Source organism: Lytechinus variegatus, chromosome 18, assembly GCF_018143015.1.
Source record: "Lytechinus variegatus isolate NC3 chromosome 18, Lvar_3.0, whole genome shotgun sequence".
NCBI classification, from domain to species: Eukaryota; Metazoa; Echinodermata; class Echinoidea; order Temnopleuroida; family Toxopneustidae; genus Lytechinus; species Lytechinus variegatus.
In genome coordinates this window covers 14,265,528-14,293,024 of record NC_054757.1, presented here as the reverse complement: position 1 = coordinate 14,293,024, position 27,497 = coordinate 14,265,528, and the positions used below count along the sequence as shown (strand labels likewise).

The 27,497-nt window shown below is 35.4% G+C and overlaps 1 protein-coding gene across 2 annotated transcripts; it reads right to left on the bottom strand.

Annotated features, from left to right (window-relative positions):
• Positions 1–8,962: 8,962 nt before the first annotated feature.
• Positions 8,963–23,770, bottom strand: LOC121431831 (radical S-adenosyl methionine domain-containing protein 1, mitochondrial-like). 2 transcript variants are annotated; one of them, XM_041629586.1, is made up of 3 exons: positions 23,710–23,770; positions 11,294–11,985; positions 8,963–10,249 (listed from the first exon to the last, which is right to left on the bottom strand). In XM_041629586.1, exons 2-3 carry the CDS (start codon positions 11,778–11,780, stop codon positions 9,186–9,188), a joined length of 1,551 nt encoding a protein of 516 aa, XP_041485520.1. In that variant the 5' UTR covers positions 11,781–11,985; positions 23,710–23,770; the 3' UTR covers positions 8,963–9,185. The 2 variants fall into 2 exon arrangements, with proteins under 2 accessions (XP_041485520.1, XP_041485519.1); XM_041629585.1 differs by lacking the exon at positions 23,710–23,770 and adding an exon at positions 13,605–14,654.
• Between the last annotated feature and the right edge of the window lie 3,727 nt (positions 23,771–27,497).

Below are 27,497 nucleotides of genomic sequence, written 5' to 3'. Positions count from 1 at the left end.
AGTATGTAAAATCTTTATTTCATTGCTTCCTATTTTTGGTATTCATTTGATTTACATCTCTATTGTTAGAAAAATAATTTCTTTCAGGTCTTTTAAAAAATCTGTGAAAAAAATGTATACACTCTATGTGCTTTCGATGCAGCCATTTCCTGCCAGTTTCTGTTCAGTTCTCCACCAACTTTTGATGACATCACTGCATTAATCAAGGAAATTCCCCATCTTAACACTGTTTGTGGTGGTGGTGGTAGTATGAATTTCACCTGATTGCTAAGAAAGCATGAATGCTTGTATTAAAGCAACAAGAGGACTGAAGACTGAACGGTCCTCTCCAAGGGACCTGATATTGGGCATAAATGCCTTACCAAAGGCAGAAGCACACTAAGTGGTACCCGAACCCGGGTGAACACAATCTAGTACCCCGCTCTACCGACTGAGCTACCAAGCCTCGCAAGTCAAAGTCAAGTTCTTAATTCCGCAGTGCATTATGGGTAAAACTATAATTAGGGAGAAGCATTCATTACTGACTTTAAGCCATTCATGATATCCCAACAATATATTTATATTTATTAGATTCTTGCATTGTTTTCTCAATGTGGAACTATGTTATTTTTAAAGTTTGATCTAATCTGAACTTATTTGAACTTATCTGTTATACATCTTGATCATTTGCAAACAACACCTGTAGAAATAGATGATTTCAAAGTGACTTGATTTTTTTGCTCTTTTTGCCCATTTTATCATCTTGATAAAGGTATATTTTCAAAATTCTAATTTTTAAGGTTTTTTTAAGTAGAATTTTAAGTGTATTTGATATATATATGAATCATAAACATAATGGATGTACTGGATTTGTTATTAGAATTTTAAATTTAAAATAATATCTATCTTTCCCAAATTATCCCTACTTCTTTCTTTAAAGGTGTACTATCTTCAAATTTGCTGATATATTGGTGACTAGGAATGATATTTTATATAAAGAGCCATTGCTTTTCCTCCCGAGATATTTTATTTTTACCTTTTAAAGAAGTTTCATTTTTACTTTTCAACCATCAGTTTTACTCACTTCTGTTGTCTTTATGATGTGTAAACTTGAAATTTGAACAAATTTGTGAAAGAACCACCTTGTTTTTAAAAATGTCACTTGCCAAAACATCAATAGTACCTCAGTGGAGTCTCGCCATGCTGCTTTTAACTTCAAACTTGAGTTTTTACTTTGATTTTCTTCTTGCCTCGGTTGATTATTTTCCTTCAATTTCCAGTTGAGACAGTAGCAAGTATGTCATGTATGTCCTTATATAATCAGTTTTGCCAGCAAAGTAAGATATCTGATAAGTATTGTGACAATGTGGCTGCTAGGTTTAAATTCTAGATTCATGAAATGTCAGATTTATGTTTCCATCTCTTTTTATATAATCCGAATGACCCCTGTGTTTAATCTTGAGGAAAATTCACATTATCCAGAACAGTATGTATACCAAATATTGAATTCATGGTTGTACGATTCCTCACTTTTTTTTGGTTTGAAGAAAAAAAAATCAGATATACAATTACCAAATATATATACCAAAAAAAATTAGCAATTACCAATATGCCATCTTAAGGCCCCCTCACACCTTACCGAATTGCCTGAAATATGCCTTGCGATGGCTGGCGAAAGGCATTTTTTAAGAAATCGCTTTCAATGGTAGCTGATAGTAAATCATATTTACCCTTTGTGTTTGGGTTCGCACACTTTCTGAACTAACAGCTGCAATCATTAAAATTCGTGCGGAAATTTTGAACATGTTTAAAATTTCCCGACGAATTGAGAAATCGTTTGTCATCTGTTTGAATTCACATCTCTTATTTAGTCTTCGGCAATCATTAGTTTATCGTTTGTGTTTTATTGTCGCACATAGTCTAGTCCCTCACCGCGCCTTTGCCAAAGTGGACCGATCTTGAAAGAACCCTTAACGAAGCAACACGATAACACAACGAACAAGATTGCCCGATATATTCCCTCGTCTTCGTTTCTAATCGCACGCCATATCAAACCATTGGTGACTGTTCCTTCGTCTTATTGGGTTACCCGGTATATCAACCCTTCGCTTGCCTTCGGAAGCAATTTCCTCAGAGGTGAACCGAAAAATCGAAATCCTTTGAATGTCATATTTCTCCTTCACTTACCGTTCATTGATAAAATTTGACAATAGTTACTGATCGCATGATCTGACGGAAATTTTATTTGAATTTTGTTTAATTCGTGTACATTTCATTCATTTTACCATTAGTCTGCCTACATTCGGTCAGGTGTGAGGGGGCTTTTAGCCTCGTGCAGTCAAATCCCTTACAAATATATGACTTGATATGATATAGCTCATTGTCCATAATGAAAGTGTCAGATCAAGCAATTAGTAGTACTTTCTACCCGTAGTTGTCAGGTACTTTTAAATGCATTTTAAAGATATAACCATTTCATTTTGGGCGTGTAGCCCAAGATAAGTAATTTATGAACCCTTTTCAGGAATTCTTTGTACATGGTGAATTACAAGATTTTTTTTTCTAATTCTCTCAGTAATTTGACACTAGCAAATTTTATGTGTGCTAATAGAAACCAAAAGCAGACTGACTCAACAAAGATTTTGAATAGCAAAGATGATATTTTCATATGTTTTGTATCGATCTACCGGTAGTTCATGAATTATTTGTTAATTTCTTTCACAAACATTCCATATCAATCGCTTGAATCTTGCTTGTAAGTTCTCAAACGGCAATCCGGGCGAAAGAGGGGAAATAATTCAGTGGCAATCTCTTACTTAATTATGCATACCTAATTTCTTTACTTTCAGTATACAACAAAAAATATAAGTCAATTTGATAATGAATAATCAGAACTCATAAATACTTGTTGTATCTCATGAATATTCATGGTTGTTATTTAATGAATATTCATTGCATTGGTGCACTTTCTGTGTATGTAAGTATGTCTGTACATAATTTATGCAGCCTGTACCTTGCTGGTTATTATTTTGGTTGTAAATATTCATATGTACATATCAAAGACCTACTACTCTGTGTTGAATGTAACATGTTTCTGTAATATGACAAGTGTCTGCATGAATTTTAAGGTACATGTATGTGTTTTGTACCTCTAATCTAAAACGACGCATGAAAAGTAATGTGGCACATTGTATTATTTTTCATACTTTTTCTTCAAAGAATATTCTGTTGAAATGTTTATATTGGATATATCTATGTGTATGAATGATCATGACAGTTGCAAGGACAGTTGTATGCAATATATTTCTATTATTTCATGAAAAGCATCTCTACACTTGAAGTCATTTTTTTGCAGTGATAGAGTTATATGTAATAAAAGCTAAAGAATCTGAAGACTTATTTTGAATGAGGGTGACAACCATAAGCCCCACAGAGAGTTTATTTGGGGCATTTTATTCATTTGGAAAGATGACTTGTTGGCAATTTGTTTTCTACTATAAATCTTTCCATTGGATGAATAGGAAAAACTTTATATATTTTTTTCCTTGTTCAGTGTATATGCGTACTTGATGTTCACAAGAATGTGCAAACCTTCCTATACATGTACATGCATAGTATCAAGACACTTCAATCTATGTTTCATGATGGAGTTAGGATCAGATTTTTATAATCAACTTTGTATGTACCTATAGATGATAGTCATACTCCTATTGTGCACATTTGCATTTATGTGCATACCATATCATGAGTATATGTGTGTGTAATTTTTTTTTAGAAGTGTTATCAGTCAGATATGACCGAGGACCGAGCTTTAACGTCACCATGCGAAAGACATGACCAGGCCTCGAACCTCTGCATCAATTTGTAACTTCCCCAAGTAGGTTGGATTACAGGCGCATGCCACAGCGTCCAGTTGTATACCTATGTGCGATAGTCTAGTGTTCAGACATAATAGTTAGCTATCCCAAATTCCCCTTTGCCATTTCCCTATTGTCCTTTCATTAGGTCACGAAAAAGTGTGTGTGAGACACATTGTTTATGTGTTAGGGTAATGTCAGTCAGTTTTTGCATTGAATTGGCACTAAGGAGTTATTTCTGCGATATCACATTTTTGCATGACTATTTTTTTAAATGTCCGTGTTGGAAAGCTCAGTATACAAATTTACATTCCATTTTCTTTGCTTATATACACTGTATGAAAGCCACAAATGTCAACTTTTTTGAAAATGCTGTTTCATGATGAGTCTTTGTGAATGTGACTTTACCCCATATTAAACAAATCTGCAAATTTGAAAGGTGGGTATTGTAATAATCGATGTGTGTATTAAATAATTTATTATCACAGTTGTGCAATATTTTTGGGTGCATGCTATCATTTGAAGTCTTTATAAATTATTATACTTCTATAAGGCATGAAGCACTCAGCAAATATCCTTATTTTTCATCACTACTGAATGGTGATTATTAAAGCTAAATCACTGATATCTTGAACAAATCAAATTGGATACATTTGTACTATGTGCACTCGGAGAATATTTATTACTATCACTCCTCTACACCTGTCTATTGTATTATATTCAATATGATACTGTAAGCTTATAAATAATGATATATTTGTTTCACTTATCTTAAAGAACAAGAAACAAGAACTACGTCACTAATTCTTGGCTTATTTTTATACTATAAATTCGTTCTTGAAGAAAAGTTATTGTCAACGTCAGTCTATATATTTTGATGTTTCTTGTAGCTGTCGCATAAAGGATAAACAGATATGCAAATGAAGTCACCCAATGTGACTAAAATCGCGACACTTACGGGAGGCTTAATCATGTCTTATGTCAAATATATGTAGTCTTTGTCATTAATTAGTTCAAGCTGTAGGGTTCTATTTCTAATCGAGGTTATAACTTTGATTATTAGATTATACAGGTAACTAAGCTCAAGTATGTTTTGGAACCTCTGAAATCTGTTTGACCAAGGAGCTTGACTGAGGAAAAATTCGACTTTAAAAGAGGAATAAAACAGTTTGCATGACCTGGTCTAAAAATTACTTCAACTTTGGAAAATATTTGGTATATAGGATGACTTATGCAGATTTTTCAGATTGCATCGTACAAAGTATTTATACTCTAATTACCTAGAAGTTTATACATGTCTTTATGTTGACCAGATGATTGACAAAAAAAAACAAGGTTATGCAACTTTTTAGGTAAACAATCTGATTTCCTAGGCATCAATGTTCAATATTTGTTTTATGTATGTACCCATGTTTTTAGTCTTGCCCCTCCCCCCCCCCCCACCAGACCCATGTCAAGTTGGGTGTTGTGGCTGGTGTGTGTTGACTCAACACTAACACCTGCTTTCAACACCAAACTTAAAACCTCTATTCGAGTTTAATATAAAGGTATCTGTGTATGTGTATCTCTCAAACACTAATTGCATGAACAAGTATGAGACTTCCCTTTTTCATGCATTTCAAAGTAACCTTTCAGCAATCAGGATTTATGTAAAATTTACCAAGGAAATATTAGAATGAAATAACACATTAAGTTTGTAAGAATTTGACACTTAAAGAGAAATTCCAGTAGTTGCAGTAAACACTGATTTCATGAGAAAGTCTGTAAAACAGGGCTTAATTGTCAGTATATCATCGAGGATCTAGATCTGGTACAGTTACATTAACTGAACTTTGTGAAATCATGAAATCTACGCTGAAAAATGTTCACACCGAAGATCCCCAACACAGATAAGCGCACGTGGGACAATGCATAATTATTGCTTAAGAGCGTCGGGCTCCACGCTCTACCCGAATCCTGTGCTTATTTGCTGATTTCTCAGCAGTAACACAATTTCTTCCAGAATCCTTTGACACATGCGTTTTATTTATACAAACAGACACTTTGGTGGTCATTTCATTGGATTCTGTACGAACTCATTTTGATATCGTTACCAAAACTAGCATTTACCTTTAAGTAAAATACAGTTTTTTTTTTCATTTATGGCAGTGGCTGTGAATTTTTTAATACATAACTGGTGTAATTTTTTGTGTAAATTATTTGTTATAAATGCTCATAGTCATAGCTTTGGGAATTGGGATCACTTTGATGTTTTTTATTGTATCCTTAAACTGGACTGGGTTTAAAGGTAATCTGCTGGCCTAGTTTTTTTGTTTAAATCTTATGAAGAAACATTCTTGATTTCTTTAATATTACAACATAACAAAGGCATGGTTTGTTTCCTGACACCTAGTTCTATTTTTAACAAGAGAATTTCTTAACCACCCAAGTTTCATGGAACTTTTCCATAAAAACTGCAAAACGGATGCAATGTGGGAACTGCCAATAGCCATTAATTTAATCTCTAAAACGCAAGAGCACAATTAACTTTTGCATCCAAGATTATAGACCAAAAGATGATCCATTCTGAAACTCGATAAAGCCAACAAAGGGAGGGGGTCCTTAGCAGCAAATGAATTGATTTATATTCAAGTCTTACTCTTTAAGCTGTCATAAATACCTTCCATGGTGTTTTTTAATCAACTGTAGAGGCACTGGCAACTATTGGTGGATAATCATCATATGTATATATATTTATGTTTGAGTATCAGCGTTTAGTACAGTACTTGTGACACTAATATGTAAACACATATTTTGATGTAATATACTTCTTAATCTATTGTACGTATGTGTCCTGGATAATACATTATCAAACATGTAAAAGTCTACAATCAGCACGATTTTAAAAGATATCTGTATCAACATTGTGTATTATGGCTTCTTTTCAACTTGTGTGACTCTTTGTGGCAAACAATGTATCTGAATAACGAAATGAGAAAAAAAATAAACATATGCTACATGCAGTAAAATACTGGTTTCATTCTTGACTCTGATTTTGTGTGGTTGGTATTGTCAGGGAGTTTTTGCTTCGCGACGCATGGCGGATTCAAACACACAGTAAATGTATGGAAAAGAACAGCTGGGAGGTCTTTGTCAAAAATTGTTGAACTGTTACAGCAGTTTCATCCAAAAGTTTTGGCATTGACGAAAAATTGCAATTATGTAATTTTTCCAGTCCTGGTGGGTGTTTCATAAAGCTGTTCGTAAGATACAAATGACTTTACGCATGACTGGTGATCCTTGTGCTATCGGATACCCCTATGTGATTAAGTTATGACCTAAGAACAGGTTCCAGTCGTGCGTAAAGTCGTTCGTAACTTTACGAACAGCTTTATGAAACACCCACCAGGACAAAATTGCCGATTTGATTCACCAAATTTCGACGAAGACCTATTGGTTGTTCTTTGTCATGATGGGCATTTGACAATACATTTTCTATGTTCTGGGGAGCGTTTCATGAAAGGACTTGTCAGACAAGTCCTGTTTTATCCAACAGTTGCTATAGTAACATTGCTTCTCAACCAATCAGAATCCAGGAAAGTTGTCAGATCTGACAACTTGTCGGACGAAAATATTGATGAAACGCCCCCCTGGAATCTGTAAAACTCCCTAATGTGATGTATCATGAGTAGACCCTACGTATGCTTTGAAACGGTGTACATTTGATTAGCAGTAGCTCGTATAACTCATTTAATGGAAAATAATTTCAGGAGGATAGCTACAATGTACTGTATACATATACAAGAGGAAAGCAGGGTTTGGAGTTTGTGTTCACTTAATCACGAGGCATGCGCGTACTGTTCTAGACCTTTAAAATTCTTAGCAGCACAAAAAAGGGATAGTTGAATTTTAAACTTATAGTCAATTACCGATTGCTTCGTCTAACCCTTTCAAAGTCGGGTCCCTTGGGAACCCAGAATCTTTTAATCTTAAACCAGCGCACACTATTTTGTTTTAAATCACATGTGAAAATTGCAAGATTATTTCATTTTAAGTTCAGCATTATGTTGGGAATAATGAAATCATAATTTTGCTTTGCGACAAGCCAATTGTTTCGAGTAAAGTCCCAATCGGCTTCAAGTCACAGCCAATGATGACATACATGTAATTACGATTTGGATTAGAATTTTGATTTCAGTAGTCCTACTTATATTCTGAACTCTGATTGCTAAGATGTCCATTTTAAATAAGCCTGTTCACGATTGTTAACTGCGCATGAGCAGAAAAAGGTCATTTGAGATAAACCATGAAGGTGGCTTTCAAATTCACTGACATAGGCATTTGTGATTTGATGATTATTCATATATTCCTTTCAAAATATTCATTTTAACACATCCAAGCTGAAGAGTAATACATAGAGCCTTCATAATCACTGGTATTTGACAGTAGCCTAAACAATAGTCAAATGTGCCAAAGGCAGACAATAAAACAGATTTCCAAACTTTATCCCTGATGTACTATTCTAGTCACCTGGTCTATACAATGCATTTTGTTCTTAGAATTCAAATACTCTACCGGTAAAGCTTAGTACACAACATCTACATTTGAAAATGATAGTGCTTATCCTAATGAAAAATCACAAAGGTCATTTGAGAAAAGATGATGATCATGAGCTAACTGTGAACTAGCTTATTTCTTTGAAATTCAGATCGCAACGAATCACATAGAATGCACCTGACTTAGACATAAATTGTTTCCAATGTAATTGGTTATATACCAGCTTGGCTTCTACCAGCGAAAAAGTTGTCCTGCTGAATTCCTACAGGAATTTAAATTACCGAAACAGAATATAAACTAATTTTATGTGACTTCATGTTTTTATCAAAAGGGAGAGGAGTAACTCAGATGAGCAAATAATTGTCAAAATTTTAATTTGAAGCCCTAAACATCTATTGTAGCTCTTTAAAGAGTACCTACATGTATTGTAGGTTTGGGGGCAAATGGTTACTCACAAACATTATTCTCAATTTGATACTCATCTTAAGAGTAAATAGATATGACATCAAACACTCGGTGAATCATTCACATATAACAGGTTATAGAAAATGAACATAAGAACTGAGACCTGTAAAAAACAATTTGAATAGAAAAGCTTCCAGAGATTTATTGAATGAAACAGAATATAAATGAATAGCTCAAAGACCTTCCTTAAAAAAAAATTTTTGCTAATCTAATCTGCCGAACTTTGACAGGAATGGAAAGGCTCTAACCCATTGACAAAGTGCCTCAGCGGGCAGATTTTCCATAAGACCATTTTTTCACAGGAGAAAATGTTGTGGAAGCAGTCATGGATAATCCTGCAACCTAACATCACCTTACATTATCATAGTGAGAGTCAAGGATTTCAGTCAACTCTGGCAGAATGCTATCCAATACATTCAGTCCATGGTGGGTGCACCTCAAGCCCCTATCATCAAGTTCTACCAACCCAGAGATAATGGCACCCTTGGTAAAGGAACTTGGCCCAAAGACATCTCTTGGGTGATCCTCGGGGCTAAACTGCTGCCATGTCTGGCTGGATATGCCCCGACAGGTGCGTAGCCCTGTCAGGAGAAGCTCTCGCAAGGTGTCAATGTTGAACAGTGTGCTGCGTTTCCGGGTGGCATGGCCGTACTTTTCGACCTCCAGCATCCAAGCTTCTGGTTCCAAGGTCTGTATTCTAGCTTCTCTTTGCAGGAGAGAAGGAAAACTGTCTGAAGGCGATTCTCTCTGCTCTGTCTCTTCTGCTACAGGTTGTCTACTTCGCGGAGTTGCTGTGGAAAGTTTGACCAAGTTACCATCTGAACGCAGACTTCTTTCTCTTGCACCATCTTTACTATGGCAAGGTACTGACTGGAAATATGCTTTGGAATCTGATATAATTCTTTTTGACTCTGTTTGGTCGGCAACTGGACAGAATCGCCCATGGGCACCAGGTCCTACCCCAATATACTGCTTCCCTTCCCAGTATGCTTTGTTGTGAGTACTCTCAGCTCTGACATCTCTGGCAAAATTGGACACTTCATACCTATACAATCCAGCTCGATCTAGTCTTTCCACAGCAGTTTCATACATATCAGCCATAACATCCGCATCAGGCATGGGCAAAACACCCTGTTTTTCCAACTTATACAACAAAGTGCCTGGTTCAAGAGTCAACTGGTACAGAGATATGTGACTGTCGCATACTTGTAGGATGTGATCGAGTTCTGCTTTCCAAGAGTTCAAGGTCTGGGAAGGCCGGCCAAAGATGATGTCGATGCTGAGACGGTCAGGGAAGAGTGTACGAGCCTCTTGGATGCAGGTCAGTGATTGGTCAACGGTGTGTTCACGACCCAGGGTTCGGAGGTCATTGTTGTTGAGTGCTTGGATACCCAGAGACAGTCTGTTTATGCCTGAGACAAATGACAAAGAAATATGATTGAATCCATAACAGTATCGTCATTAAGCAAGTAAAAGAGCAACATGGTCGATATTTTTATAAGAATATATTATTTTTCATATATTTTTTTTCATTTTCTGATAAAGTATCAAAACCCTTTCCAAAATCACTACATTTTTGTAGAAATTTGATAAGGACAAATCACCCCCAGATGTCAAATTTGGCTAAAGGAATGACAATATTGAGCACACACTTTTATTACTGATTGGTTAAGTAAAAACTGGTATCATTTTTTGCAATCTATAATGTCATATATTTACCTTAATTTATGATATAACATAGGGCTATGGGAACTAACAAATGTATTAGGGCGAGCCAACATGGCAATATAAGGTATTGACCTTTTCAAAATCGTCGTGCCAGTTTTGTTCCTTTCAATCTATTCATTCCTATGAAAATGACTGTTCTATTATTAAACTGAACTGAATCATTTCAACACTGTGCTACTTGACAACATGATATGTTTACCAGTCCACGGACTAGAGTTATACATCCCTGCCAACCCACAAACCCAAGAAAATGGTAAAAATGAGAAGACAGAGGTAGCTATTTTCATATTTCTAATTGTTCCTGGCAAATTTTTCCTCTCTTTTCTAATTGTTACAGTTACAATTTGGTTATTGCAGAGTGTATTAAAATGCCTTCAGTCTTCTCTGAAAGTGACACACATCCTCAGCCAGTCATAACAACCACATCTGTCTGAGAATGTGCTGTTGGCATTGTAAAGTTCAATTTAATACCACATTGTAAACACCTAACTAAGATGGAGGATTGCTTTCGAAAATTAGGGTGAAATACATAAATATCACTGGCAACAAAAACTATTACTGCTAAAAAAGGAAAACAATGTAATATAAAAATATATATTACTGCTCCTTTCTTAATCAGTTGGAGCTAATAAGTGAAACTGTCAGATATATGCATGTACATGACTTCATTCTAGCCCCAGAAAAACAAATATGGCTTTGAATACTAAATAGCAGCTATGATTACTTACCAGCACTTTTGAAATCCTCAAGTCTCTTCATCTCTACAGATGTCGGGTTGGCTTCCATGGTTATTTCAACATCTGTTGGCATGACAACCATCTCCCTGACCGCATCAATTACACCCTCCAAGACCCTGGGTTCTGCCAGGCTAGGTGTCCCTCCCCCAAAGAAGATGGAGTTGACCCGTTTGATGCCGCTGAGTCTGATCAAGGTCCGGGCTTCCCTTGTCAAGCAGGCCCTCATCCTGTCTTGGTCGATGGTTGGGGTTACGTATTTGTTGAAATTGCAGTAGGTGCAGCGCTTCTTGCAATAGGGCCAGTGGACATATATGCTTGCTTCCTCCAACCATGGTGGAAAATGAAATTCCTTTCCTCTTGATTTATCATATTGTCTATCTGTTACAATGGAGTAATGTACCGGTGATCCCCATTTCATATGATTGAGCAGTCTTGTAACATTCCTTGAAAATGGGGTAAATTGTCCAGGCGAAGACATCTTGTTATCCTAAATGTCGGCTCATTTCTCGTCAAAGATGCATAAATATAATGGTAGCTTTGTAGTTCAACATTTAAAGTTTATCTTTAGTTGGTGTTTGTATAAATCTCTGGAATAAGGGTTTGTGTTGGTGAGTTGACTATGAATATCTGCAATCATTAGCTTATTATCAAAGATGAATATCCAGGTGGTCCAGACACTGTCTCTGTACAGGTGAAATAAAAGAAAAAGGAAATGAGTCATTAGTTGACAATTATAAAAACATATATCAGTGTGAAACCCAGGGGTCATATTTCTGATTAATAAATATTTAACCCTTTGCAAAATTAATCAATTCTGAGGGATAATACATGTTTTAATTATATTTCCTTTTGATTTATATTTCCAAATAGCACTATTGATACTCATTTTTATAGTTTATACGGTACACAAGATAGATATACAGTTGAGGTCAAAAGTTTTCATACACCCATGGAATTAAGTGAAATTTGTTCACTTGCCAAACATCGTGGAACATTGTGGAAGCGCCATGGTGTAGCAGTTCTGACTCTCGCCTTGTAATCAGAGGGTTGTGTTTGAATCGCACCATTGCCTAGCGCCGTTTGGCAAGACGTTAATCCACACATTGCCACTCTCACCCAGGTGTTTATTGGGTACCGGTAGGAAACAACCGTCATTGTGGTTGGTTTAGCAAGTTTTCGCCTAGCAGGCTGCTTGAAATGCTATGAATCCAGTGACCAGGTAATAATCATGAAGCGCTTTGAACAGTCGTGGATTGATAAAGCGCTGTATAAATGCCAATTATTATTATCATTAATCATTATCGTAAAATTTACTATATCTTCAGATATATAAATACTATCATGAAGAATTTGGTATCATATGAAAGAGCAAATTAAGCTCTTTCACATGATTGGGATGCTTTTGGGATTAAAGTACATTTAAGGCAAAATTTTATTTGAAGAAAAAAAGTAATATTTGTGCCAAATGTATTCTATTATTTGTTCAAACATCATTTCAAAGAAATGAATGTCAAATCTACGATTTATACTACATTATCTATCATAATATGTCACCACCACTGAACAAAAACTGAAACAAAAAAACCCAGCTGCAATACCACAATATGGTGAAACTAAATCCTGCAGGAATATGATTTGTGTCAAACAATGTTCACATACTATATATGAAACAGGTGTGTAAATGTCCATGTAGATAAGGAGAAACAACTTGGTAAGAGAAAAAATCAAATTTTGATTAAAAAGTGGATTATTATTATTAAGACCACAACTCTTTCCTATATAGATAGATAAAAATAGTTTTAGAGCAGATTAATTATCATTAAGACCACAACTTTGTAGTCTGTTGATACATGAAAATGTATTTTTTATTGCTAGGTTGACCCCCCCCCCCTCCCCCCTCCTCTTCTCCCCCCGTCATCTGAATTTGAACATCTTTATTATGAATGTTCTATGGTGGCCCCAAATCCCATCAAACTCCAATAACTCTCAATACTCATCAAAATATTCCAATTCATATTTCATGTAATTAATTTTCATTATTACCATGTGCTACATATATTAGATTTGAACTTCTAGAAGTAACCGTTCCCATATTGCAACAAATTTTTTTTTTTTTTTTTACAAGATTCATTACCAATTCTAAAATACACTCATGGAGGAAAACAAAAACAGCTTATTTAAAAATGAAGAGTGATGAAGACTCCTAGATAAGGATATAGCAACAGTATTGAGATTGTTTCATGAGAATTTTGTTTACTTCTAAAAAAAATGTTGAGTTACAAGAGACTACAAGAACAAGTACCTTTACACAGGGTAAAGGTCCCTGGCAATCTGCGTCCAGAGATGGAAGAATGCTGACTTTCTAAACCGCTGAGCCCACATGAACTCAGCTAAGTGGTCTCCAAGCCTATCACGGCGTATTGGTCCTATTGCAGCCTTGGCTCTCGACCACATGGCCTCTACGTGATTTGGTTGTACACCCTCCTTTCGTTTCACAAACTTCAAAGAGTGGCTCCCCTTGTTCAGCTTCTTGAAGTCTTCCCACATTTTTGTCCGAACGGTCGACCCTGGTGCCACCCACGTTTCAATGATGGCCAGAAGTGCATCCGCTTCTTGTTTCTCCAAGGGAACTAGGAAACCTTTCTTGCTAGCCAAATCATAGCCAGCGATGACAGGTATTTCTTCTTGGAGTTGGCCCAGGTTGTTCTTCCTGTAGAAGGTCAAACGCTCGTTGACTTCAACGACTACACCATTGCCACCGATCTGCTCTGGATGACCCTTAAAATAAGATACAGCCACATCTCTCATAAACTGCTTCCAGTCTACTATGGTGTGATTACCGATCCCTCCAAGCTCCTTCTTCAGGTTCTCATAAGACAAACCCCTGCCAGTCCCAACGTTCGATGCCCAGAGATAGGACATGCCGAGCACCTGCCACAGCTCCAGATGCGATGATTCGAAGAAGCTCCCTCTCCTGATTGACACTGACTTCCTGCAAGTATTTTCCATGCATCTCCACCAAACCTTGTCGATATTCTTGCTCCTCTTCTGCTCTTGACATGGTGCGTCGCAGTTGGGGCATGACATTTCTTTGGCCAGGAGGCCATACTGTCGGCACCAAGCGATGGCAGCGTTCCTATCGTTGACAAATCTTGCTCCGATCTGACAGAGTGAGATCCGATCAAACTCATCTTGGACAGGCAGGGCATCAGATGGTTCATTTGCCATTGGTAAGATTCTCAATGGAAAGCCAAGAAAAGTGTTGACAACAATGTCTTGGCACGCTGGCAGATGTCTGAGAATCTTGGATATGCTGATGGATATTCATTCTACAAATAAAAACAGATAATGATCCTAATAAGAACAGTATTTTTTATAAAATACAGATTACATTTGCAAGGCAAGGCATGATTACCTCAACCAGTAATCACACATGTACATGTAGAATAGATTGTAGCATTACATTTTAGATAACAGTAATACAGAAAAATTTCACATACATTTCATTACACTGTAGCTTCACTCTACAGATATTAGTAGTAAACAGACAGGAAGAGCAACATTAAAATTAATGCCATAGTGAAAAGGGGCCTTCATATTTGAATTGGCCTAATGTGATCCATATTTTTAAGCACTGTAGATCTTAGAATTTTAGAGTTTAGAGGTTTGAGCTTTTTTAAGAGACAGAAATAATGCATTTTTAGCAATGGGAAAAGAAGAAGCACAATAAATACTACAAAAAACTGAAGAATTTTTAGCTTATTCTGGGTTTTAATTATAAAACAAATGAAAATATATGAGCTGTTTAACCACAGCATATGTACATGTCAATACTAAACATCATTTTAAGATGGTAAAATGGTATATCTTCTAGATAGACCATTTTACCATCTTACCCCAATGCACAACATACTTCAGCGATTTTCAAGATAGACAGTTTTACCATCTGACGGCCATGTGACGTGGCAGTAAACTGGTCTAACTCAAAGATAGACCATTTTACCATCTGACAGCCATGATTAAAAAATCTCAATTAAGAAGGTTAAAAGGTTTATGTAAAAAAGAGCTTGTTTTACCTCCAAAGGATATTACAGACAATGGGCTAACTCAAAGATAGACCATTTTACCATCAAATCTGAAGGAAAAGTACGAAAAAGTACCAAGATAGCGGAAATTATCTCTAAATCAAAACATGATGGGATTTGCTTGATAGCACAACTGGAAAGAGCTCTCTCACATAACAAGGAATGTGAATTTACCTCAAAAATTCAAATTTTCGAGTTAGACCGTTTTACCATCTGACGGTCGACATACATGGTCAATTCCAGCGTAACGGACATGACGTTCAGACAAATTTTTGTAATTCAAATGTTTATACAGTAGAATTAGCAGTCTTTTGATAATTGTTACTAAGCTTATCAGACACATTTAAGTATCAGTTACATACACATAAAATTTCAAATTGTTTCATTGAACAGTTGCGGAGAAATTGCACTCTTTGTGAGCGTAACGGACATGACACGAAATGGACGAAGCATTTTTACTTCCTATGGCTTATCAAAATTCCTGTGAATTCTTAGATTGCATGCACCTGACATTGGTGTTAATTTCACCTTAAGACCATGCTCTATCCATAAAATGGTGTTTAACAACAGTTTTGCAGTGCATTCTGTATTCCTAGCTCAAAATGTAGCGTAACGGACATGACACACGAAGCGTAACGGACATGACAGTTTTGTCCATTTTTTGTAAGCGAATATAATTATTTTCTTACAAGATATGGTACAAGTCTAATTGTTTACATGTTAAGGCTAGAGGTTAGAGACACATATCATAACTGGTAATCTGTAATATCTCCTATTATTTTGCAATTTGAGAGGGGGTCTTTTTGTACAATATTCATAAACAAAAAAATATTTAGAAAAATTTATTTTACACCGGTTAACAACAGTTAATGAGTATTTTCCAGTTACTACCATCCGCCACACCTAATTAAAGGAAAAAAAGTTGATAGAAAAGATTATTTTTTATTCATGCCCTAATATTTGATAATATACTAGCGTAACGGACATGACACCCTTACGAAGTGAACTTCATCAGCATTGAAAATAGAAGAAATATCAATAATGAATGTAATTATGTAACAGCAAAGTACCTTTACTGACACTAATGAAAAATATGTAGATATTATTAGCAGACCTTAATAGCTATAGCCTAAGTGATAATTTTATATTGAATACAACGTTTATCGTACCACTACGACACACTGAGAAGACCAAATCTCATTTTTTGTGAGAAGAAAACAAAATTTACCAGACCTGTATAAATCCAAGAAGAACATATTATGGAATGTATTGTATGATAAAGAACATGTACTAGTATTAATGTCAGTTTTAAGATTACAAAAAATGGTATTAAAATTTAATAGCAGTACCTGGAAAGCGGTCTTTCATTATCGATTATGTATGAGTTGAAAGGTAATCGGAATGCTTGTACTATGTAAATAGCTTCTGAGATTTTTTTTCATTCAAAATAACTATCATCCTGAGTATAATCATCCTTTCATCAAATCTTGGATGTTCTAAATCTTACAATCTTGCTTGCTGACAAACGTGGCTGTATCTACATGTAATTTTGTTGTATTGTCCGCGCTGCTTGTGTACAATTGAAGATACATCATTCAAATCGTTATTATGGCTGACCAAAATACTATGACATAATTTATTGATCGCGCCACATTCTTTCCACGGCCCCTTTGCTTTGTGATACTGCAAAGAAGTGCCACTGTAGATTCATGGATTCATAGAGCTACATGTACATGTACATTATGAAACACAGATATCCGAATACAAACTTTCTTTTAAATGTGATCCCATGCCATCACTGAAGAAGTCAGATACTTTGAAGTACATTGTAATATCATCAATGATCATTAATTCACAAGTTGGAGTTTTATCATGCTCCAAACTGTCAGTGCAAGAACCTAAGATAATCAAATGTTTGTTCAAACACGAATGATGCAGATTGTGATCTGAGTATGTTGCCAGATCTAGCTGCATCTTATCCTAATATTATGTAACATACCGTTAATTCTCAGAAAAATCTACCAGAACAAGAGCTGAACTTTCATCATTCACCAACTTCTGAAAATAGCTTGAATGACATGCAGATTCTAGGAAATATTACATTCAGCTATCCTCAAACAATTGAGACTAACCTCAGTCTGTGACACTGAGCCTAATATTTTGTTTTTGTAAATGCTGCCATTTGCCATATATAAGGCGTCATGTCCGTTACGCGAATTGTCATGTCCGTTACGCCATTTTTATGAAAATGAGAAATGGTAAGGGAAAATGATTGCTACACATGGTAGGGGGTTTAATTCTAACATAGAATCTGAATCTGCAGTACCTTTAGACAAATTTCCTGTAAGCTGTGAAAACTTTAAGTGAAAAACGTAACGGACATGACACTGATAATGGTAAAGAAATCACACAAATCTGAAGACAGATTTCTGTAAAATTGATGAATGGCATAAAATTTAACAATTATTTTCTGTTGATTTAAACATTAATCAACTAACCTCTGGGACCTTGTTTGCTTTTAGTAGAGACAGAAAAGATGAATTGTTCAAAAATAGCCACATTTTTTACATTTTGCAATATACTATTCTATTTTTTTGATGATGGAAAAAACTACAAAATTTTATCAATATTGCGATTTTTCTATTGGAAATTGAGACTTTATAGATTACTTTTTAAGAAAAATTTGACTGCTTGAGTGAAATCTGAAACTTCATTTTTTCTCTAAAGTGAACATTTTCCATGGAATTGCCCACATACTGTATGAACTATAATGAACCTAAAGTTGGCAAATAATCCCCAAGTTATGACATTTCAAAAACTTAAGCTTGGTTAAGATTTCAATGTTAACAATGGTGCTTACAGTTTTGCTCTGCAGGCAAGACAAAAAAAAAGAATTAAAGGAGATAAGAACTATTAATGAAAAACAAAGTATCGTGCCAGGCATGCTCTCTCATCAACGTCAACAATCTTGCTATGGTGTTTAGACAAAATCAAAACTACGGCACAGCGCCTAATAAGTAGGGTGTCTGAAGCCACACTGAAAAGTGCCAACATAAAAATTGGAAGATGGGGGGGGGAATGGCACAATTAGGGGCAGAGTTGGCCTCGATTCCAAAGTAATTGATCAATTACATGTATGTAAATTGTAATTAATTACATTTTATGAGTAATTGCAATTGTACCTGTAACCTAAGTTTTGAAAGAAAGTAATTATTAATTGAAAAATGTACTCGATTTCAATTACTTTTAATTACATTCAATTACAGAGATGCCAAGTTCAAAGACCAGCTATGCGTGAGATTTTCTGTGAATCTGAGTGAGATCACAGACATTGTGTACAATGTATATGGGGATAGGCTGTGACAGTTGCGTGAGACAGAGATTTGAGGGGATGAACAAGAGTCCAAAATGCTTGAGTCTCACGCATAATGCATGAGACTTGGTAGCTCTGCAATTACTTTTACAATAAAGTAATTGAACTGCTTTAGCATCAAAGAGAGTAACAAGGCAGAATCCATGCTCTTTAATGTAAACTTTCATCTTGTCAGTTTCTCTGCACCTATCCTGGAAAAATCATCTAGATGCTGTCTGCACAAAGGTGTCTCGCAGTGTAAGTGTTATTTATAGGTTAAAATCAATTTTACCTGAAATGATACTGATAATATACATGTACAATAGTATTGTTCTACCTTAATTGTCATATTGTTATGTTGCCTGGGGAAACACTTTCAAGTCTTACTTCATAAATTGAGAGTATTGCAGAAAGGGCAATACGACTTATAACAAATTCTAATTATAGACATCCAAGTACTCCGTTATTTCTTCGTCTGAAAATGCTACCACTAAAGTGAACTTGTGTCATTCAATTGTGTATTGTTCATGTTCAAACTACAATCAATCAATGCCTCAAGAATATGCATTAAATAAATTTACATGTATGTCTTCAGAATTCACAAATAATACACATCAAAAGGATCTAATTCGTCAGCCATTTGCAAGAACAAATGTCACTCTGGTGACCTCCATTCATATACCCTGCATTAAAGAGTACATGTAGAATAGTTTACCTGTTATACAAAAAACAAGTGGAATGCCTCTGGCCGTCTCACCTGCACCACGCGGTTCAATATAGCAGCAGTGCTGACTTTGAATACTACTCTAACTCGCACAAGATGTTCAGTGATACATGGTTACTCTTATGTCCACTTTTTATGAACTAGACCAATGATGGTTATTCAACAAAAAACCCCAACATGGCCAAAGTTCATTGACCTTACATGACCTGTGACCTTGATCATGTGACCTGAAACTCGCACAGGATGTTCAGTGATACTTGATTACTCTTATGTACAAGTTTCATGAATCAGATCCATAAACTTTCAAAGTTATGATGGTAATTCAACAGATACACCCAGTTCGGCCAAAGTTCATTGACCTTTGACCTTGGTCATGTGACCTGAAACGCGCACAGGATATTCAGAGATACTTGATTACTATAATATCCAAGTTTAATGAACTAGACCAATAAACTTTCAAAGTTATGATGGTAATTCAACAGATACCCCCAATTCGGCCATGGTTCATTGACCCTAAATGACCTTTGACCTTAATTATGAGACCTGAAACTTGCACAAAATGTTCAGTGATGCTTGATTACTATTATGTCCAAGTTTCATGAATCAGATCCATAAACTTTCAAAGTTATGATGGGAATTCAACAGATATCCGCAATTCGGCCAAAGTTCATTGACCCTAAATGACCTTTGACCTTGGTCATGTGACGTGAAACTCGTGCAGGATGTTCAGTGATACTTGATTAACCTTATGTCCAAGTTTCATGAACTAGGTCCATATATTTTCTAAGTTATGATGACATTTCAAAAACTTAACCTCAGGTTAAGATTTCGATGTTGATCCCTCCAACATGGTCTAAGTTCATTGACCCTAAATGACCTTTGACCTTGGTCATGTGACATGAAACTCTAATAGGATGTTCAGTAATACTTGATTAACCTTATGGCCAAGTTTTATTAACTAGGTCCATATACTTTCTAAGTTATGACGTCATTTCAAAAACTTAACCTCAGGTTAAGATTTGATGTTGACGCTGCCGTCGCCGCCGCCGTCGGAAAAGCGGCGCCTATAGTCTCACTCTGCTTCGCAGGTGAGACAAAGATTGTAAAACTATTTCCATGTGCAAGAGATTATGCTTTCTTGACAGATTATGATTATTTTCCTTCCATATGTGTTTTAGTATTCGCACTTAAAGTTAATGACCTACTCATTTATGTTGAGTAGGCGTATGTGCATGTGTGGGTGTGCAAGTGGGTGTATGTATGTTGCCTATGTCCCATTTCTGAACTACCGGTACATGTAACACAGCCTAGTCTAGAAAACAGGAAAATGCTGAAAATCTGCCTGATTTCATTCTTCATTTTACAGCCAAAGGCAAACCAAAGGCATATTAGCAGTGATTAGGTGTGATTGGATTTTTAAAATGAAATTATTACATTTCTGTTATTCTAAGGCTTATTTCTCTTCAAATCAACAAAGCATATTCAATTTCATTGAGTTAGATCTGGCCTAGAACAACTGAACAAAATATTTTTTTCTCTATTACTAGAGACTAAGTTAGACACCCTAGTCATGCTAGTAGACCTACTTATAGGGTGACTGCACACAGAGCTAAATTTTTTGCCTTTTCACTGCATTCACACAGCCAAAATGGTCATGGTTTTGAGGGAAAAATCAAAGTTCAATGCATTTCCGACATATCAATTTTTTTAAATTCAATTTTCAATTTATTTCATTCATAAAAACACATAAATATACATAGTAATAAAAGAAAAAACATATGATCCCGTTATCCAAATTCAATGATTTTGGTATCAAATTAAAGAGAATAAAAATGCTCCAAATAACCTACTTAGTTACATATGGTTATTACCATAATGTGGAATTTAAAAAAGGCAGTTAAAAGTCTTGTAATTAAATTAAATGTACCATATGTGAACTAGCGGGTTTTTTGTAGTATTGATAATGGCAAATCCAATGGAAATGCTTATTTTTCACCTTTCCTATAGGATCAAGTGTCAGAATCGATTTCAAATACCCTTCCACCACTACTCCAGAAAGCCCAATGCAAAACTGCACACAAAATATCTGCACTCTGTGTGTGTGGTTGTGTGTTTCAGCTGTGGGCATGCATCAATGAATCTATAATCTTGTTGTGACAAATTATACAGAGTCTATTGGGAGCATCTGCCTGAACTTCATTCAAAATTTTCATAGATAACTATGAAATTTGGTAGATTTCTCAGAATTTCTAATTTGCACTATTTTCATCAAGATCTGAAAAAATCAGACAGTTTAATGAAGTGGTTGGAAAGACTTCCTTATGTCCCCTTCAATAATCTTAAAAGATACTTCTCCGAAACCACTTGTCCACTTCTACCATCCTGCCTCTGGAGAACCTACAGGTAGGACTATGGTATGCCAATGCTGTATTGGGCACACACTTTAAAAATCATTAAAATTTCTCTTATGTGACCCAAATTTTTAATTTCCATACAGATGCAATTCAATTTTCATCAGTACAAATAATTTTTGTATTGACCAGAGCGCTCAAAAACTTGAATTTTGGGCATATTTTCTCTGTACGCCCTATATTGGTAGAAAATAATATGGCAAGAAAATTTTCATTTTTCAAGCTCTATTTTTAATAAAGAAAAATAATTTAAAGAATCAAATTTCCTTAAGAGCCAAGTTATATAATGAAAAGCTGTAATGGAAACTGACAGTGTAAAAAAATTCAAGCATTTGTCTTAAAGAAAAAGAGAAAATAATCCAAAGATTGTCAACCTCATTTTGCCACACATAGAGATGTAACTGAGAACAAGGTTATATCATAACTTTTTTCATTGAATGAGTGTCCAAAACCCCCTTCTTTGTTCTATTTTCATCCTTTTTTTTTCCTTCTGACTTCCGGATGGAACTTGGATTCAAACCTCTCACAGCAGAACGAGGCTTCTCAAGTCTGTTGCCTTACTCACTGAGCTGAGTAATTGTTACAACTAGACTACTCTCAAAGAGTATTGGGGATTTATTTTTCTGACTAAATAAACCAATGCCATTTGATTTAGAATTATAAACACTCAAGATTTTGATGGAATAAAGCCATATTTATGTCACTCACACAACATGCGAGGTTAGTAATACTTACCTCGCACAACGCAGGTGATTTTATAGTGGACTTTGACGTTTTCATTCATCACACGAATGTGAGGGAATAAAACTCGCCAAACCTTTCAATATTTCTTCACTATGTTAATCTTGATCGTATGATTTAAGTTCATTTTACATGTAAAAAGGAATTGGAAATTATTTATAAGTGTTTTTATCGCTTACGTCCAAATCTTAACCAGGATACTCTGTTTGATCCGTCCTTAGTTATCCTTAATACTGCGGTGGAAATTACGCAAACAACAATCGAAATGCAATTTTTCCTATTGATCATTCTCGATTCAAGTCCTCGGCGCATGATAGGAAATTGTACCAAAAATCAACAGGTTGCATCTCATGTGTATACTTATAGGTAAAGTAAGCCATCTTTTGACAAGATGATGATGAAAGTGGCTAGAACAAGCAAGAAAATAATGCTGATCGCCTAGAATGCAGCTAGCAGTACAAGCTGCAGAACCGTAAACAAGCCGGCTTGTGAATAATATCGTGCGCCCTCTATAGACGAAAATTTATATCCACGCTGACCAAGAGGCATGTACGTGAAGATAAAAAAAACACTTTTATATTTAAAAAAAAAAGCAGAGGAGTCAATAAACGATCCATATGGTTCAGTAAGGGTCATAGCACAATTTGAAATCTTAGGTATTGGGTAATGATACATTATTTCGAAAAAAAGGGTATGAAAAATTTTCGTGCACCAGGTGCATATGATGAATCCTTCGCACGCGAGATGAATTGAAGCCATGGGTGTACTATTATGTATCCAACTTTTCCTTCCTAAAGCTCTTACTCTTAGATATATGTTAGATAACTTTTGATAAACCTTCTCCATATTCTTTTTTTTTTCAATTTAAGTGGAGGGGACATATGGAAGTCTTGCAATGTGGTTAATGGGATAGAAAAATCTTGCACTAGCAGTCTACCTACTACTAACACAAATGTGAATATCTGGGACATATGTTTTCCTGTAGACAGAATCAACCTTCAATTCGCACTCACTGCGGTCAAGACTCAAACTCTCAGACCGCAATACTACCAATGTCAATCTCATGAATGAATTAAGAAAGTTTCATACATTACCATGTTCTATGAGGAATATTAATGGAGAAAACCCGCAACATAGAATGGACAACATTCATAACTACTGCACCTTTCCCGCATTAAACGTAGAGGGCTATTGAGTATGGCATTAAATCAACTACCGGTATACTATGTTATCTTATTATAAGATAAATAAAAAAGCACAGGTAGCGAATATTGTTTTTGTAAGAGTGTTTGGTGTGTATTTGTCCTTTTTAATGCATGTTTGCCAAAGGGTTATTACATTCGTTTCTCTGCTCGTTCTCAGTCTCTCAGCACAATATGATAGCAGTCCTAAATTATGTTAGTGCGATGTAAATTATCTGACGTCCTCGATCCCCCCCCCCTAAAAAAAATTGTCTTCACCGGTTATTTTTGCCAGATTTCTTGAATACTAATCAGGGGCTACAAACCGACTATACTTCACTAAAGATCTTTTCTAAGTCATTATTAGGATACTGTATCTCACTAAAATCGAATAATAATTTAAAATATATATTTATATACAAATTTAAAAAGGCCCATTGGCATGAAAAGGGGGCACTTTAATTTGAAGAATTCACGAAGGGGATATCTATCTCATTCATTAATCAAATAATGGGAAGCGCGAGCTGAAAATAGGGATAGTTAAACACTTTCTTTTATCATTATGAGAATGCGTATTTCATCAAATACAAATGAAATATGACTCAAATAAAGTGGTGCTCAGGCTTATCCTTTATTTTACATCAATGAAAGCTATTGCGAATTAAGACCTCATGACAAAATATTTGTAAGACGAATGGGGTGTTGCAAGAAACTTGCGAGTATTGCAAGTCTATTTTTCGTCCCTAAATCAATCATGTGTTTTGCAGTTATTTGCAAATTAGTGATTGATTGATTGATTGATTGATTGATTGATTGATTGAATGCTAGTCTGCTACTTGAAACAAGAAGTTTGATCTGATTTGCTACAGCTAGCATTGATCTGTCAGTTGTAAAATTGCAACAGAATATTTGCAATTGATTGTAAATATTTCCTTGCAATACACCCGAAGTCTTCTTCTTCACCTCCTCCTCCTCCTCCTTCTCCTATTTCTTCTAAATAAATTTATAAACAAAATGCTCTGCAGTTGTTCACTGTAATATATTAGTACAGTAAATGAATGTGCAGTTGGAATGTTTTATAATGAGTACGATTATATGTTAACATGGTTAACGTATTTTGTGATTTTGCTTGAAAATGTTATTGCGGTCTAGATCCGGACCAAAATAGAGATTCTCGGATAGGCCTATCATTCTTGTCACATTCTGAAATGGGCCCCTAATTTCTATAAAGATGAATGCAAAAATTGCCTTTTTTCTTAAATAAAAACACGACCAAGAGGGGAGCTAAAATTCATCAAAGTGTAAACATTATCTTTCTACAATGTAATTCTACGAATTAAATCATTAAAAGGTCTACACGTTGTTGTTGTTTTTTTTGTATGATTTGAATAGATGACATGACCGCACAACAGACTTTATTGGACCTTTATGAGGCTTGAGATGGAGTATAAATAACTTCCGAAGAAGGCGACAGTGATGGAAAATGGTGAGTTGTAAAGGGTAAAGCAAGACACGCAACGGATGAGGTTTGGGGTGAAAGGAAGGGAAAAGTTTGATTGGATTCCAAATGAGTTGATCACCAATTATCCATTCGAATTCATGACTGTCAGGACTAATTTGAAAATAAAACCATAATTGGTTAAATCATGTAAAGCCGTTTGCTCTATCACTATGTATTGGCCAAATTGTAAATGACTTTTTATCGCCAAATAGTCTGCAGAGAAGAGCCATGCAGGCTCCTGAGAAAATATATAAAAAGAGTTTTAAGGCTAGTTGAATGTATGCATGCATAGGCCCAGTTTACACTACCACACTGCAAAAACTCCGGTGTTGATTTAACACCAGCCCGGAATATATGTATGTCCACACCAGAGAAGTGTTAAGCAACAGCGGTTTAGGTATTAGTCTAACACCAGATAGGTGTTTATACAACAGCAATTAGTTTTAAAACAGCATCGGTTTGATACAAAATGGTATTGTTTCAATACTTCTCTGGTGTGGACAAATATAGATTCCGGGCTGGTGTTAAATCAACACCGGGGTTTTTGCAGTGCAAAGACTGTTTTTCTATAATTAATTCGTTTCAAAATATTTTTTCCCAACTTTGACTTTTAAAAAGAAACCGATGGTTAACGGAGCTGTATACGCGATGATGATGCTGATGATGATGAGGAGGATGACGATGATGATGATGACTACGATGATTATGATGGTGACGATGATGATGATGTAGGTGATGATGACGATGATGATGATGAAGGTGATGATGACAATGATGGTTCTGACGGTGGTGGTGGTGATGATGATGATGATGATGACGATGACGATAATGATGATAATGATGATGATTGTGATGATGATGATGATGATGATAATGATGATGAAAATGATGCTATAGGGAAGAGAATAATGACCATGATTTGACAACGATGATGCAGCTCCTCGCTCATTCAAAATTCCGTTAGCGATTTTAATTATTCGCCTGGTAATGTTATCTCCAAATAATTGGAGGTTGTCGGCCTTGACATTCTAAATCAGATGCTCTCAATGGATCCACCTTTTGCCAAATTGTTTTTAGGCAAATTTACAAAAATATTCATTTTTTAGACGAGTTTTTTTATTTCTTATGCACTCCCACGTGAAAACCCTAAAGCATGTGAAAGACATTGCTATCATATTCAAACTAATTTATTTGCAACAGAAATGAGAACTACTGACAGACTCAATTTCTATCTCGCTTGGTAAAAGCTTCCTATCCTAACAGAGTCTAATGTCGATCAGATGGTGAAGGACGTACAAAGGAAAAAAGAAGCACTGCCCCTACACAGCGTGGGCTTGTGTAAATATTTGAAGAAAAAGGGAAGCTGGTGAAAAGGGGGCGACCCCCAAACCTAATTATTTCCTTTTCTCTTCGATAAATGTCTGAGGGTTGTTCCTTCGCAGTCCGAATTCCATCATTCAGCAAGGATGAAATGAGATAACAAACTGCAGCAGCTTTGCATGTATATTCGAAATTACGCACACTTGAAATAAAAAAAAGACTAAAATTTAATCGCAAAAGGGTTAGGGATGTTACACTGAACCATCCCAATCAAAGATTTACTTATATACTTCCACCAGATAAGACAGAAATGTTCCACATATGCACTAAATCAGTATTTTATCTGCCCTCGTTAAGTAGGTTGTCATCACCATTATGGATTCAATAGTTTTCTTAGTTATGTGTCTTTGTGTTGAATTATTACTTTTCGTTCACTTTTCACAAAACTGTTAGCTTCATAAATCATATTATTTTAAATCTGTGGCTAGAAGATCATCATTACTGTATAATGATTGTATTGTTTTGATTGTTTACGTTTTCTTTCCTATTTTTGGTTATATTATTCGTTCTTGGCTTTTAATAAGTCAATTGGAAAGATTGTGTTTCTAAACATTTAACACAGCATTACAATGCTATCGTATTTACACAACTTTTGACATGGTATGTAAATGATATTTACTGAATTATGAATAATGACTTTTTCAACAAAAAATACGACCACCTCTACGACTTACGGTTAATTATAGGCCTATAATTCCCCAAAAAAGGGCAAATATGATATTGTTTCACAAAATACACGTTTTGGTTGCAATTACTTTGTGATCATTTTTAACATTGAAAAAAAGCATCGCTTCGCTCGCTCCCAAATTTGAATGATCTC